The sequence below is a fragment of the Epinephelus fuscoguttatus genome, linkage group LG18 (assembly GCF_011397635.1).
Source record: "Epinephelus fuscoguttatus linkage group LG18, E.fuscoguttatus.final_Chr_v1".
In the NCBI taxonomy this organism is placed as follows: domain Eukaryota; kingdom Metazoa; phylum Chordata; class Actinopteri; order Perciformes; family Serranidae; genus Epinephelus; species Epinephelus fuscoguttatus.
Genome location: NC_064769.1, coordinates 7,204,938 through 7,221,979, shown reverse-complemented (window position 1 = coordinate 7,221,979; position 17,042 = coordinate 7,204,938). Strand labels below are relative to the sequence as shown.

The following is a 17,042-nucleotide window of genomic DNA, read 5'->3' as shown; positions in this document are numbered from 1 at the left end:
ACATAAAAGGGAAGGAAATGATTGATAGAGAGGAAGAAAACAGAGGCAAGAGGAGGAGAGAAAATAACTTGGGGGACAACAAAGCCAAAAGGTGGAAAGGAGGGGAGGAGTTAAAAGAGGAGATAAAGGAGAAAAGAACAGGGAGAAGGACAGGAACAGACAAAAGACATAACGAGATGTAAAAAAGAAAGAAAGAGGGAAAACAGAAGAGACAAGGGATTACTGATAAGTTAAATAGAGAAGGAAAGAGAGAAAAAGAGAAAGTAGAGAGAAGGAGTCCAGACGAGCTGGGAAACAGCAGTGAGTAATCAGAGCAGACTCAGTTCATCAGTGTTCCTGAGACAATTTGTTGTGGATTATTCTATTTTGAAGAATGGAGGATGTAGCGTTCTTCAGACATGTACACCTCTTTCTGCGGAGAAATCCGTCCATTTGTGACTGCAGTTTGTTTCCTGTTAGGTGATGAACGCAGCTCGGATTCATGACAAACAGAAGCTGAAGTCTTTCTGGGAGCAGAGGATCATTCAGCACAGTGAGCAGATGGACGAGGAGGAGGACCGCAGAAGGAGCAGCGCTCTGGCACGGTCAGCAGCAAAATTATGAAAAGGAGTTTGCAGTCTGACTCAAATGTATAATTTTAAATGCTCAAATCTGAAGTCCTGGTAGGAGGCCAAAAAGTGGTTAGCTTTAAGTGTCAACGGTCACAATCCCAGATGAAGTCAGGTTAAAAATGTAGTTTTTAGACATCTAGGACCCCATTTGTACTTATGCCTTATGGACTGGAGAGCAACAGATAAAAAGGAAGTTAAGTGAAAATATAACTGAGTAGCTTACAAGACAGAGTGAAATTTGAAGTGATTTAAGATATATGCTGGCTATCTCTCTATACTGTATATGTAATCTTTTCTTCTCTTAAGTGTAACTAGTAAATGGTCTGTGGAAGTAGCCCCTACAGATAACGACAGCTGAAGCCCCACTGAAATTAGCTGTGATCCTCCCTCTTTTATCAAAGCAACAGGAAAAATCCACTCCACTTTAACATACGTGAGCAGATAGATGAGCTGCCCCCCCATCATTTGAACCTCTGAGTGATCAGCTAAAGCTGTAGTGTCAGTAAAATTTATATTTCTTTGCACAAAACTTGAGAAAAATTCTACTTTCAGGTGTACTTAAAAGGAAAACAGGTCAGACGTTGGCAACTTTTACTATCAAAAGAGCCATTTTCAGAAATCAACATCCATCAACAGAAAAAAAAGGGAAAAAAAGAACATCTGAACCTTATAATGACAGTTACACAGCCTATTAACTCTAAGTTAGCCTATCAACATTACTAATAGGTCTAAGTGAGCATTCATGAGGTGGCTACTCTGCAGTGGACCATTTATGATTATTTGATACGTTAACTTTACAATTTGGCAGGGAAAGCAAAAAGATCTGTCCATGTTGTATTAAATTCTCTATTTTCCTCTCATACCTTTCTTTTTTTGGATTTGGAATCAATAGCAAGCCGCTAATCTAGCTGGGGAGACTCAAGCCTATAGTCTCCATGGAGAGGTTCAGCAAATTTTTGAACAAAAGTCACTGGGTTGTAGATATAGCTTATTACACACTTTTTAGTTGCCTAAAATGTTAAAACATTTTTTTATTATACTTTTTTATTGCTCACTCAGCTTACAACACATAACTTTTTCATTGTTGTTTTAGCATTTAACATCAATGTCATGTGAACATAGAAACACATGTACATGAGCACACATTTTACAATTTTTAAGAATATCATTGAGCTATAAAAAATGTACTGTAGTGTACTTTGGTTTCTTGAGTGTAAGAATTATGCAAAGGTGCAAAATGTCTTTTACCACAACAACCCAGTACAACCATTGTGAAATACATAAACATTAATCACTGCGTAATGGTTAAAGTGAGTGGTTAAGAAGACATTTAAACACAGTTTTCTTCGGTTTATGGCCTTAAACACATTGTCTCATGGCATGCTGGGAAACTCCACCCATTTAGCCCCAGCACACCACAATATGTTAAGTGCACAATGATAGTGTTGCTTATTGGCCTTAAACTAATATGGCTTAATACATTTTAGTCAAATTAACTCAAAACTCAAAACTTGTTGACTTTTGAAAAAAATATGTCAAGCTCACAAGGGATGAGTTTTTGTGTCAAGTGAACATAAAGTTTTATGTCATTTTGACAATTCGGGACATTTGTGTAAACTTGACATTAAAATTTTGTGTCATGGATGGATTGGCGTTTACAGTGTCAGTGTATAGGCTATACATGTTACAGATGGAGAATGTAGGAATCACTTTAGGCCTACAGCAATGTTAAAGGAAAATTAAATTGTAAACAATATTTTTATTTGTTACCATGTGATTTTTTGTTAAAGCCACAGGGAGTCACTAGAGAGAGGCTAAAGAGCTTCACGTGGCCCTGAAGCAGCCAGTTGCCTGCCCCTGGTGAATAGGCTAAAACTTTAAACTGGTATATATCACCATGAAACTTTCCCAGGTGATTACTCACATCAGGACAATTATTCTTTTTCTATTACAAATTTTCTGAAGTTTTATATTTAAATATGCAATGAGATGTTTTCTAATTAAATGTGTGCTAAATTGAGCACAAATTTAAAATTCTGATATAATGTTATTGGAGTTGATAGTCAAATGTCACAAAGTCACACAAACACACACACACACGCACACACAATGTTTTGATATAAGTATATAAGTTACACAAAAATAGCTGATTTGACAAGTCAATAAACAAAAGAAGCTTTGCAAATAACCAGTTACTTTTGCCATTTTCTTGTAGCTTAGCTTGCTACATTTCACTGGGGATAGCTTCAATGTAGTGAAACTTTATTTTGATAAAGAGTAACTGGTATCTTAGCTCACTACATTTTCCAAGTAGCTTGCTAAACACTGATGGCAAATCACCACAACCACGAGAGGTCCTTGAGCACAGTCATAAAGGTGTGCACAAAATGTTAGGCTGATTGGTCCAGTAGTTTGCAAGATTAGCTGCGGACAGACAGATAGACACAGACTCTCACACACACACACACACACACACACACACACGCACACAACTGAACGCATGATCCCCTCCAGGCTTATGCCTGGCAGCCTTGAAAATATTTTTTTTTCACCATGGTTTTAGGAATAAAATAAATATGAATGATGTATGACCAAACCCCTGCAAAAACCTTCAGATTATAGGTAGAAATAAAGTTTGGTGCATGAAAGTGCTTCTGAAGTGGACATTTCTGGCTCTGAGTATGAGAAAAAAAAATAGTTTTGAGAAAATGGTAAATTTCTAGACAAGAAAAAAGACACTACAGGTAAGTAGGGTGAAAATGTTAACTAACAGATATCACCATTGAACTTCTCCAGTTGAATCCTTATATTTAGACAATTTTTTTTTGTATTAGGTTTTCGTAAATGAGGCATTGTCTACTTAAATATGCACTTTTGCATACATTACCAGAACACAAATCTATACTATAAAATGCACCTAACTTTGTATTTTAACTTATTTTCACTCGTTTGAAAGAAGGTATGTTATGGAAGCGAAATAGTCCAAAAAATCTTACAACTAACTGACCAATATATGAAAAAACTACATTTTCATCTGGGGTGTCTGGTTATGAATGGAAGGCAGTCATGGCTAAAATACACTAATGCTGTTTGCTTGCAAGTTTTGTATGCCCGACCACCCACCTTCCCAGACCTCCATGATTTAGTGTTTGAACAAGTCAAACAATCTAATCTGGTAACTTTACCCACATGTCTAACAGTGAGATCAATAATTTGTTAATAATGCACTTTTTACGTTCAGGGGATTACAGTGTTAGAGTTTAGTAGCAGCTCATGTTCCTCCACTCTGTCTGACAGTATCACATATTCTGTATCATGTTGTTTCAGCTCTTCATTGAAGCTGTGTGATGTTAACAAAGAGTGAAATATTTAAACCCAAACCTTGATGTTTTTATGACTGCATCCTTTGATCAAAGGGAAATATTCTACACGTCTTGTTGATCATTTTAGAAACATTTCAACAAAATTCATCCAGACATATTTGGTGTCTTTGGAAACTTTGCGATCTGTACTGGAATTCAGAACCCACAAAAATTTCTGTAGGTTTGAACAAACACCATGAGTTTATAAGGTTGGATGAACTGCAGGATCAGAGGGGAAAAGAAAAGAGCATCAAAAATATGTCCTCAGCCTTTGTCCCTGTCTCTCCATCATAACTTGATTAAATTGGAAAATGCCGTGGTTATGTTTACAGCTCGTCTGTCTGTCATCACATAGTAGCCTGAGAATGTTGATTAGAGGCAGCTCGACTACATGTTTGAATCCTGGAGATCAGTGTAAATATCTGAGGACAGACTGCAGATTAACCAACACATGACGGAGCGTGCTGACAGATGAACGCTCGCTTATACAGACACAACAATATTAATCCTGTCATAGCAAACACACACACACACACACATACACACACACAATGTTCCCCTTTTTCCATAACACAATTAGCTGTGACAGCAGATCAAGTTTCACTGGATGTCTGCACGATTAATTTAAGCCTAGGAGTGATGGTGTCAGGGTAAATACTGGCCTCTGATGTTCTGACAAAACCTCCACTCATTTCTGCCTAGCAGTCAATGAATCCAGCCTACACAAAGCAAAGTCTAACCTTACTCTCATTTACAGTACATTTTTAAAAACCTGCTTTAAATACCATCCGCACTGATCAGAGTTTTGGACAGGGTGCTGTGTGAGTTCAGTAAGCACTGATTTGGTCATTAGTGAGTTAAAAGACTTCCAGTTTCCCATCAGCAACACTTTGTTGTCAAAATGCCTTTTGGATTTTCCAAAGTTGCGGATTGTATCTAGTACTTTTTTTGTACTACGTATGCCAATGCTGGACACCTCATACACTACACCATAAACTATGTACACTGTGCCATACACTTTGGTTTACACTGCATAAACTATGTCAAATAATATGAACACTAGATGGTACACTATGCCATACACTGTATTGTGCAGTATATCAAACACTATACTGTACACATACCTAAAATATGCCATATATTAAGTACACTACATTGTATGCTACGTCATTAGTACGCTATGCCGCACAATATGTATGCTACATACACTAGACCATACACTATGCTGTGCACTACATCCACTATGTACACTATGTACACTACACATCACACTACACTATATCATACACTGTGACGTGCACCACCCACGCTATGCTCTACACTACGCCATATATTATGTACACTAGACTGTACACCATGCCGTACACTTTGTATACTACGGTGTACACTGCGTAAACTGTCGTATAATATGCACGCTAGACAGTACACTATGCTGTACCGCGGTCCGCGTCGGGTGGTGGGTGGGTGGTCCCTCCTGCCCCGCCTGTCTGGGGCGTGTCTCTGGCTCTCTGGGGGTGCCGGCCATTGCCGCCCTGGGTCCCTGGGCCTGCGTGGTGTCCTGCGGCCTCTGCGGCTCCCTGGTCTTGGGGTCTGGGCGCTCCTGCGGTCTTGGGGTGCCATACCGCCCCCCTTCCCCCGCAGGGCTGGCCCTGGACCCTGGTGATGGTTTTCATAAACACATTGGGAGGGTTCAAATACACGCATGCATGTTTGATACTTCAGCTCCGTGACGCATCGCAAAGAACCGATGGGATCACTCCAAAGGGGCCCACTTGCATCTCAAACCTACCACACCGCGCTGGCAGCTCTTCTCTACAATCGGGCTTTCCCCCTCCACCAAGACTCTCACATTTTTGGTGTTCAGTATAGACTTCTCTTTTGTTTTTGTTTGTCAGTACAGTATAGTAGTAGTAGTATGGTCACCTTGCCAAAGGGCAAGTATCACAACCATGCAGGGTACCCAAACTTTTGCTTCAGGTCTTTTTTCTTTGCCACTGTACATGGTCACAGTCAGTGTCGTCCTTAACAGGATAACATTGAAAATTTCAGCAAACCTCTCAAGTAAAAAGATCCTATACATTTTCAATGTGCTACAATACTATTTGCGTTGCCTGTACAGTAATGCACAGTGAAACTACTTGTGTGAATAGTCAAGAATAGTTAGAGCATTTGGCATCTCAGCAAACCTGTTTTTGAAACTGTTTAGTCAGATTAGGACTTCTTTGCAGTTTCATTCTGTATGTAGAATGTAAGAAATGATTGCTGAGATTTATGGTCTGTCTTCGTCCTTTTTGGCATCTCCAACTACTAGTACCATAACAGCAAAAATAGATGTGCATTGATATCCAGCTGCCTTGACCAGATTTTCACAAACAATGGCTAACTTTATCGCAGTGTTTTACAGTGCTGCTCTGTCTTTTCTCTCTGTGTGCTGTACTGTCCTTTTTTCATGTTGACTTTTGTCATTATAAATTTGTTTTCTGTTGTGTGAGAGAATGGACATGTGGCATGAGAGTGAGCAGAAAGTGTCAGCTGTATCAGTGTCATGGTCAGTGCATGAGAGTTGGCAGCCCTGATTAGTATGGTGTGTGAAAAGCCCCTCATTTAATTGTTCCATGTGTTAGCCACACACCACAAGGATGCTAAATGCAACACAGTGTAATGTCAGACAGTACTGGTACCTTACTCTGTGCTCAGAAAGAGAGAGTGGAGCTGTCTATAGCAGAAAAGTGAGATAATTTAATGTGCTCAATATGTGCACTCAATAGCATGAAAACACAGAAAAATAAAGTTTCAAGCTTGGTGCGCTCCTGTAATGTGTTGCAATCCAGAGAGGCTGCCTTTTCTGTGTTGTTAATGGCAGTAAGTGCCTGTATTTGTGCCGTGTGAACATCTATCTTATTCCTTTTTCTCCCCCTTCTCCCCCTTTCTCCCTCTGTCTCCCCCTGTCACCCTCTCTGTCCAGGCTGAGGGAGCAGTGGTTAGTCAGGTTGGATCAGAGGAATCAGCACCAGAAGAGTTTCTTTGAGGAGAGAATCAGACGAGCTCAGAAAGCTCAGCAGAGCCTCAGGAAGCTTGATTCTCCTTGAATCCAGAAGGTTAAAACTCCACCACTAATCAGCTTGCAGGTGAAGAGCAGCCAACTGGTGGCAGTTTTGCAGAGCTGTGCAATTGCAATATCTAAGTTTGGAGTATTACATTTTTACATAAAAACGATATTTTGAAACTGAAGGAGAGAAACAAAAATGATGACTTTATTCACAATTAAATAAATCCACAAAAAAATCAAACAAATAGTTAAGGCTTTTGTGATGACTAGCAAGTATAGTCATATATTGGTTGTTGAAAAACAACAAGTAGGTAGAATGAATCCCTTCTGTGGTGACATTTGTTCCTGCCTGGTGCCATTGTTTTGTCATTATTGCACTGTGTAATGGGGTTTTTCCACGGGCCCAGGTTGAACAGCTTTAGCTGCGCTGTATCAAGCCATGCCGTAAAAACAAGTTTCCACTACTTCCTCACAGCAGGGCGTAGCTGCACTAAGATGCACTGCTGTGGTCAAAGTAGGGTTGCAACCATACTGTAGTTGTGCCAGTGTGGCTCACCTGCTCATGACTCTTCGGGCATGCCTCGGCTTGACTACCCCCATAATAGAAAAAAACTATATGTTGTTGTAACATGTAATTGAAATAAAAGGAAATAAAATCTACATCTTCATCTTTGCGTTTAAGTGATTTCTTTCCTGCTTGTAAAAATGACATGGAATCATTAAAATCTAAAAACCCTTTGAAGCTGGAAAATGTCACAAATGAGATGTCATCTAACTTAACGAAAAAATTTTGAAACTGAAATTTTGAAGATGCAAAGGTGACAAGTGCAATGTGACACACACAGTCGTTTCATTATATAGTGTCACATCATCATGAAGTAGCACCGAAGGTGAGACCAAGTCATCATTTTGCAAAGTAATTCTTAAGTCTTTGCACTCAATTCCCTACTCAAGTCTCATGTCAAGACAGACAAGTTCTGAATCGAGTTCCAAGTCCTAAACTTTGAGTTACGAATCCTTAACAAGTCACCAAATGTCAGGCCCTCCAGGATGTTGCTACCACAAATTAATGGAAAATTCAATCAATTTCTGTGAATTCTGCGCAACCTTAAAGTTACAATGTGTAATTTACATGGTTGTTTATTAGCAAATATCAACTATTGCCTTCATAAATATATATTTACTAAAGTGTAATGCAATTCACGTACAAATGGAAGCTTTCTCATAGGCTTAGAATGATTTCTCTATATATACACAGGCAGGGCGCGGTATGCTGGAGGCTGCCTTCTTGTGTCGCCATATTTGAATACAGTGGCCGAAAGGGATATACGCGCTTCGCCTTTCGCGTTTACCTAGAACTTGCCGTCACTGGAGACAGAGAAGGTGAAGCTCAATCTGGGGCGCTTCTGCGTGAACCTGCTTTGTACTTTTATGATTCTGTCGCACTTTAAATGGAGGACCACACATATGTTTTGCCCGGTAAGAGGGAAACCATGCCACCAAATAAAAGAAAAAGATCAGATAAGTGAGGACGGGACAAAATGCGAGTGAATATCACTGTTGCTTATTCCAGGTGGAAAGAACTCCTGTGGAAGAACACTCTGGAAACGCATATATTATAATCGTACCAACCTATATTTGCCGCACTGTGCCGTGACTATCACATAAACATGTTTATGCATTACTGTGCTAATGTTTGCTCGTGTTACCAAAACAATTAGAGATAAAACACTCCTAACATAACGTTATATCTCACAGATAACCTATATCTCACTGGTAAGCTATATAACATATTGTAGCGCCCGCCAGGACATGTGGAAAGGATGACGCAGTTATTCGGCAAACCACCATTTATTACTGAACGGTACAGGTTACTGTTGGCCGTAACTACACCAAAACAACCAACAAACAAGAACTTAGCTGTAACTCCAACTATGCACTCCTGCTCTCTCCTCCAGCTCGCTCATACACACACCAGCACGCTCACTCACACAGCTCTCATCCCTGTCAGACTCGCACCCCGCCCCCCTACCTATACTCATTCAATCCCAAACATGCCATTACACCATGGTCTGGGTGAATACTCAATTCTGATTGGCTGCAGGGTGTCCGTTAAAAGGTGTTATAGGACAGCTAAAAAGACGTTCTGGTCAAATTGCGCTGGCTCAACTGCTAGTTTGTAACCATAGCAACGGAGACTCAGAGTAGAGGCAACGGATTACCGGGCATCATGAGTGATTTTATCGTTTCATTTAATTTATTTGGTGAATTTGATAAATTTGATGACTGGGATGCAGAAGAAGAGAGAATCAAAAGAAAAGGGAGAAACGGCACAAGGAGGTGACACCGGAAGAATTAAATAATTTAGAAGATGAGACACCTGGAAACTCGTCAGATCATGACCGTCATGGGACATCGGTGTGAGAGCAGCCTGCAGGCTTACTGGGCTCTGTCAGCGCAGGAGAGACGAGGCTGGAGCAACATCTTGTCATCTCCAAATGTCCCAACAAGCAGTGCTCCATCTGTCAATCTCCGTCCTTCAAATGCCACTGTGATGGACATACCCATATCACTTTCAAATGTCACTATTAATGGTAATGTAGCATTTAATTTTAAATAGGAAACAATCGTTAATTTGTTAATGTGTTTATATGATTTAATCTCAACTACTGTATGCTTATGAATTATTTGTTATTGAACGATTTTGACTACTATTTGGATGTTGATTATTTGAAACAAATGTTCTTGGGCTTTTATGCCTAAATGAACGCCAATGAATCATGAAAGTTTTTTTTTTTTTTGCACATCATTATCAGACCATCAGAGTCTGTAACACACAAGCGGTAAGAAGTGCACTGGCTTTCTGAAATAATCATCTTCTGAATAAAAGCGTTTAGCCATCATCTCACTTCCCTTCACTGATCAGAGTCGCTATGCTCTCTACGCTGTGGCCACAGCGGGTTTCCATCGCAATGCCTGTCAACTACAGAGGTTAAATAGTCCGCTCAGCTGTGGCTTGTGAAAAACTCTTGATTCATTCATTCATCTTCTAACCGCTTCATCCTCTTGAGGGTCACGGGAGGGCTGGAGCCTATCCCAGCTGACATTGGGCGAGAGGCAGGGTACACCCTGGACAGGTCGCCAGACTATCGCAGGGCTGACACATAGAGACAGACAACCATTCACGCTCACATTCACACCTACGGACAATTTAGAGTTATCAATTAACCTAGTCCCCAATCTGCATGTCTTTGGACTATGGGAGGAAGCCGGAGTGCCCGGAGAGAACCCACGCTGACACGGGGAGAACATGCAAACTCCGCACAGAAGGGCTCCCACGCCCGGGATTGAACCGGCAACCCTCTTGCTGTGAGGCGAGAGTGCTAACCACCACACCACCGTGCCGCCCAAACTCTTGATTTTAACTGTAAAAAATAATTGATTTAATATTCATTTCTTTGGTAAGTGACCATGGTATAAGCGGGTTAATGCCCTTCGAGGTGTCCATTATCAGGAATTAATGGACTTCGCAGAAGCTTCACGTCGGATGGTTCACGCCTCCGTGTCGTTCATTAACCATCTTCTGCTTAGTTACACTGCAGCGGTAGATGTCTCTGATTTCTGCTGCATCTCTTCTAGTGTCACTGTCGCTCACTTTAGATGTCAGATGTCTGTCTTGATTTATGTTTTTAATAACTTAAAAGCAGTTCACATACACAGCCTGTTTATCAGCAGACCTGCTAATTGCTCTTCATTCCATCATCTGACTGTAGCTGTTTTTGGCTTACTGTTTGGAGGAAGTCTGGATCCAGCAGATAGTTGTGTGTGATTTTGGAGGAACAGTGTGTGCTGCAGGGATGTGACGGTCTGCTCCTGATGAGAACTGCCCACACACCCAAAGATCTGCTCGGCAACCATCCAAAACTGGAAACACATCCTACCAGCCAGCCACGCTTCACATTTCACACACAAACACAAACAAACACACACACACACACACACACACACACACGTGTTTTCAAACAGGTCTGGAGCAGAAGCTGATTTACTGAGATGGTCTCCAGTGGAATACTGTAATTTTACACAGGTACAATAATTCAGAGTTCAGGAGGCGTTTTAAACAACTCAAAACAACTTTATTTCACACTCTTAATTTGTATCTATTACAGTAAAGTATAATCTGAAAGTGCTACAAATCAAACACTATGAGAATTACTGACAATTTAAAATGAAATAGTAATTTTAAAATGCATAAACAGGGTTCAAGGAGGAAGTGTCATTACAAATTTGGAGGAGTGCTCTTCACAAACAAGAGTGGTTTGTTCATAATAGAACACTATTCACTCATGTGTGACCCTTTGGCTAATAACATGAAACCCTGACTTGAAAGAGATATGTCAGCTGTAATTATGATTTACACAGTAGAAGCAGACAGCTTTACAAACAAACCTCAAAAATCTGGGTTTTCTGTGATGAATTTCATTTATTCAAATTAGTAAATATAGAATTAATCTGTACATAAGTTTTGTGCCAATACATGTATGCCATATGTTGTTTTTGGACACTTGTTGAAACTTCTTTGGATGATAGTGTCATATTATCACACTAGATAATCCACAACACATTGAGTTCTGGCCAATAATTCTAACTATACTCAATGTATCCTCATACAATGGTTTGTAGTGATGCATGGGTCGACCCACAGTCCACGAATCAGTCCATGGAATCTGCAGGTCAACCCGCATAAAATTGCAAGTAGTCTAAAGAGACAAGGCAGAGCTTTGAGTAAGTTATAATAGCTTACAAAAACATTGTGCAATAATCCAACATCCACCTTCTTTTCCCCTGTCTCTGTCTCTGCCACAGCCAGCAGTTTTATCATCAGCTCTGCTGCGCTCAGGCTTTCTGTTATTGGGTTTTTTACCAGGAAAATCTGTTAAAGTCTGACTTATTTCACTCTCTTTAAAAAACATGTTGTATTTTCTTATATTCATTGGAAATGACATAAAATACAGCCAACAGCAAGGGGGTTGTTTTTGGCAATGGTCATTAACAGAAACTTTCAACTCCAGTTTGCAGGTTTGCTGGTCAGGTTCGTGTCATCATTAACACTTCGTTTAAAGGTTAGGCAGAATGGATTGGCTCTTATAACTGGCCGGGTTGATGCAGGTATTAAAAAACTCTGACCTGCCCCAGAATAGTGGGCCATATGGTGTTGTCACATTACATACTTAATGTTAAGTTACATACTTTACGCACAGTTTTGTAGGTTAGATTTAGCCAAGTTCAGTTACGTAGGTTAGTTTTGGGAAAAAAAACATGGTTGGGCATTGTCATGTTGCATACTTAACATAAAGTTGTTTACTTAATGTAAAGTTATGTAAGTTAGGTTTAGGAAAAGAAACATGGTTGGGGGTTTTCGAGCTGTGTACTGCACGTGAAGTTACATGCCTAACATAAAGTTATGTAGGTTATATTCAGGAAAAGAAACATTGTTGAGCATCATCACACTGCGCACTTAATGTAATGTTATGTACTTAATGTTAAGTTACGCACCTAACATGAAGTAATTTAGGTTAGGTTTAGGAAAAGAAAGATTGTAACTGTTACAACATGGCTCATAGGGTGCAACAAAGATGGGAGACCAGATGAGTGTACCTGACGTGCATACCTTAAAATAAGTCAGTGCTTACTGACAAAATAAAATGTTTACTTACGAAAGTTTTCTCTTTATACTTCCCTCTTTACTCCAGTCAGTGCATTAGTCAAGTGACTGCAGCCTTCCTGATTACGTGGGCTATATACGAATAATTGGCACATGTATTTACAAGTAAAGCACATATTCATGCACATTAGTTTTGGTAGGGATATGAACAGTGCATCAGAACAGCCTCTTCATACTTCCCTTTGTTAATGTGCACAGATTTCACACTCTCTACAGATTTATGAGGTAAATGTTGCCACAAAATCCGACATGACAGAATGACAGCATGCTGAGTAAAATCACAGCATGGATGCTGTGACGCACACCACGGATCCCACAGTGCAACACTCAACATAAATAATAGAGCCGGTTATAGCTTGAATAAAATGAATAATAAATCTTATATAGAAATTTTTACTTGCCATTGTGATGTTTCCAAGTTGGCAGCAGCTTCATTTTGATTAAAGTACACTGATGTATGTATTGCATGATTTCTTATTAGGAGAACACAATACAGTACATCTACATCTATTATCTGCCAAAATGTAGCACAGTAAACATCGGTGCATGATGTATGCTGTGAGGGCACACTGAAGATGTGCAGTCTGCAAAAAGACACTGCAGTTCTTTTCACCACCAGAGAGCAGCAACACACAGTGAAACATCAAGCCAGCAACTGGCATAATAACATGCGTAATATTCTTCTCCTTAGTGTTATTATTACATAGCCAAAGGTAAAATGGCCTTTAACCATACTTTAGTGTACTTTTGGTCTGAGTCTGTTTTTCATGGTTTGTGCTTTGCTCCATTGTTTCAATAAAGTGAAACCTTAATGCTACAGCATGCAATATTTTAGACAACACTGTTTAACCCTCTCCTGTTCCAACATGACAGTATCCCTGTGTACACATGAAGAATTTATTCCATGAAGAAATGGTTTTTCCAGCTTGATGTGACCTCAACCCCAACCAACACCTTTGGAATGAACTGGAACACTGACTGTAAGCATTACCTTATCATCCAACATCAGGGTTGGACGATGGCAGTTACAGTGGCAGATTAATGCCCATTCATGTGATTTCTCTTTATTAGTACCCTTCAAGGAAACCAATCATGCTTTCCCATATTTTGTGCCTTAAATATCCTCCATATTTAAATATGGCCAGTTTAAAATAATGAGGTAAATGTAAGTGCTGTTTCAAACATTTTCTCCTACTTTGGCCACAGTATGACATCTTTGAGTGCATTCACAAATCCAATCTGATGCTCTACACTAAAATGAAAGCCCTGTTGTTTGAAGAAACAGAGCGTTCTATTTCTACATTAATTAACAATTACACATTAACTCCGCTTGGTGCTCTGCTTCTCCGTCTCCCCAGACCATAGACTGTATATAAAGATGCACAGCTGGTTGCAGTATAGGTCATAAACTCTAACCCCTGCCATGGTAGTGGATGGGACATGCATGGGCCAAATGAAAATGACGTTACCTTTTATGTACAATGGAGGTCAGTGGAGACTTGTCGTCCATCTTTATATACAGTGTGAATCAGTACAAAATAGTGCTATATTTCCTGGGTGTGCACAAATATGTTCCAAAGCTGGCTATAGTGGGGGATATGGCATGGGAATCATGTGAGGTTCGCTGTAAGATATGTATAGTTCAGTTATGGAATCGGTTACTTGATATGGAGGAAAGTACGCTGATGAAGCAAATATTTATTTGGGATAAACAAACTATTGGTTCCTGGTCTAAAGATGTGTGTACATTATTTTATAGCTCTGGCTTTGTCAACACCTTTTTTAATAACGAAAAGCTTAACATTAATTTGTTTAAAGAATCTGTGTTTGCTAAGGAAAAAGGACAGTGGGCTGAGGATATATGGACTAAACCAAAATTGCGTACTTTTACAAGGATAAAAACTGAATATGGTAGGCCTACAGAGAATGTTGTATATAATTTGTCTAAAAAGCAGAGATCTTTATGTGCCCAGCTGAGATCTGGTATTTTACCTTTGACTGTGGAAACTGGATGGTATGTTAATTTAGAAAAGGCAGATTTGTCCAATGTGTTGTCTAAATGATAAAGAAAACGAGTTTCATTTTGTTTTCTACTGTCCTTTGTATTGTGAACTCTTTGATAAAGCTTATTCCTCTTTGATAAAGCTTATAGTTAGGGCCGGCTCAGGCTTGCCTTGTACCAGCCCCTAGTTAGGCTGACTTAGGCCTAGTCTGCCAGGGGACCTCCTATAATACACCGGGCACCTTCTCTCCTTCTCTCTCTCATGTCCTGTTACTGCCTTTTGCTAACTTGGCCATACTGCATGTCACTAACTTGGCTTCTTCTCCGGAGCCTTTGTGCTCCATTGTCTCGCAGGTTAACTTATATCGCAGCGGTGCCTGGATCGTGTAACATGGTTGTGCTGCTGCCGTGGTCCTGCCAGATGCCTCCTGCTGCTGCTGTTATCATTTGTCATACTTTCACTGTTATTATACACATATGATTATTGTCACACATGTATACTATCAGATATTAATATATACTTTAAACATATTGTACCACAATAACCAGAATTATAATTATAATATTATTATAATATCATTACTTTCATTAATGTTGTTGTAGGTTACTGTCATTACCATCTGTCCTGCATCTCTCTCTGTCTGTCTCTCTCTCTCTTTCTGTCTCATTGTGTCATACGAATTACTGTTAATTTATTATGCTGATCTGTTCTGTACGACATCTATTGCACGTCTGTCCGTCCTGGAAGAGGGATCCCTCCTCAGTTGCTCTTCCTGCGGTTTCTACTGTTTTTTTTTTTTTTTACCCCGTTAAAGGGTTTTTTGGGGGGAGTTTTTCCTTATCTGCTGTGAGGGTCATAAGGACAGAGGGATGTCGTATGCTGTAAAGCCCTGTGAGGCAAATTGTGATTTGTGATGTTGGGCTTTATAAATAAAATTAATTGATTGATTGAAATTGAACTGCATGCAACTACATGTTTTGTATGCAAGACCGGAAGATGTACGTTTTGTAAAAAGTGTATATATATGGCACGACACAGAAATAAAAAATGAATGAATGAATGAATGTAATCTTGGGGTCCTTATGTTGTTAATTTCTCCTCAATTTCGGATCAGATTCCTGCTGAAACATGTGCAATTGTGTTTAGAAGCGTTTATTGGTGATTTTTCACAGCAAAAATGCATTTGGCTATTCTTGGCTATATCTCCATTTCCCAACTGCAGTGATTGAGACTGGGCTTTTTTGGGAGGTGGCTTAAAGAGACAGGCGCTAAACTGAGCGTCTCAGGCAGAGGGTGGATACAGGTGTTCCAGCACAGACAGTATAAGGAAAAGTAAAGTGTTTGTTTGGCCATTAAAGCATGTAAACATGTTTCAGTAGAAACCCAAAATACAAGTATGAAGCTGAAAATGAGCATAATAGGCCCCCTTTAAACTTTAGAAAAACACTTTTATGATGATTATATTGATATTGACATCTCAGGACAGTGTCAGAGGCCTGAGCAATGTTTTTTTTTTTTAACTTAGTTCACATACAGATTTAAAGAATGGTCGGTAAACAGATCGGCTGATGGTCTCTGTGTCCTTCATGCTGCTAAGGACGCACTGTTAACGTTGTAGTGAGGTGTCACTGGCACGAAATGATGTCATTCTCTGTGAAAAGCTGCAGGTTTTAAAGGACTTGGTGAATAGATGGGACTGGACGTGACTTGCTAAATATAAACACTGACCTCGCCTCTGATGCAGAGAACAACCTGAGTCACAGCTGCTCCGGCTGAAAACACAGAGTGGAAAAAAAGAGAGAAATGTTCTGTGGTTAAAAGTAATGATGATGACAGCAGTGACGGTGGTGATGATGTCTTTGTCTGGCTGGCGGCGAGGCCCAAGGGTCTGTTCCACACATGACAAACTCTGAACTCTGGGTTAACCAACTCAGAGTTTTGGGTTCAAGGGCATGTTATCAGAGTTAGTTCGATCAACTCTGAGTATGTTTAGAATTACGATGATTGAAAAAAGTCATCATCATTGGAGCTCTGATAATACAATTCACCATGGCAAGGGGTCAATAAACAATACAATGTTCTGTAATTCACTCAAGTTCAATTTTCTGTTATTTTTGTTTTGTTTAACTTCCTGTTTCATTCTTACAAACACAATTAAATTAGGTACTTATTATGTGTACAACCTCAGGACATTGTCTGTTCTTGTCCTGTAATTATAGATCCAAATGAGCATCCTTGGAAATTACTGAGAAATTCTGTAATTCACTCAAGCTCAATTTTCTGTTATTTTTG

General features: G+C 39.7%; 1 protein-coding gene across 1 annotated transcript; it reads left to right on the top strand.

The window, feature by feature from the left end:
- The first annotated feature begins 213 nt into the window (after window positions 1-213).
- LOC125905770 (protein FAM240B-like) lies at window positions 214-7,690 on the top strand. Its single transcript, XM_049603960.1, has 3 exons — window positions 214-300; window positions 460-584; window positions 6,939-7,690. The coding sequence occupies exons 2-3, from the start codon at window positions 463-465 to the stop codon at window positions 7,060-7,062; spliced, it is 246 nt and encodes an 81-aa protein (XP_049459917.1). The 5' UTR covers window positions 214-300; window positions 460-462; the 3' UTR covers window positions 7,063-7,690.
- Window positions 7,691-17,042: the final 9,352 nt, after the last annotated feature.

Excerpts from the sequence above, each read along its gene's own strand:
- LOC125905770 (XM_049603960.1), top strand. The coding sequence starts at position 463 with ATGAACGCAGCTCGGATTCATGACAAACAGAAGCTGAAGTCTTTCTGG. Across the intron at positions 585-6,938 it reads AGGAGCAGCGCTCTGGCACG|GCTGAGGGAGCAGTGGTTAG; the intron begins GTCAGCAGCAAA and ends CTCTCTGTCCAG.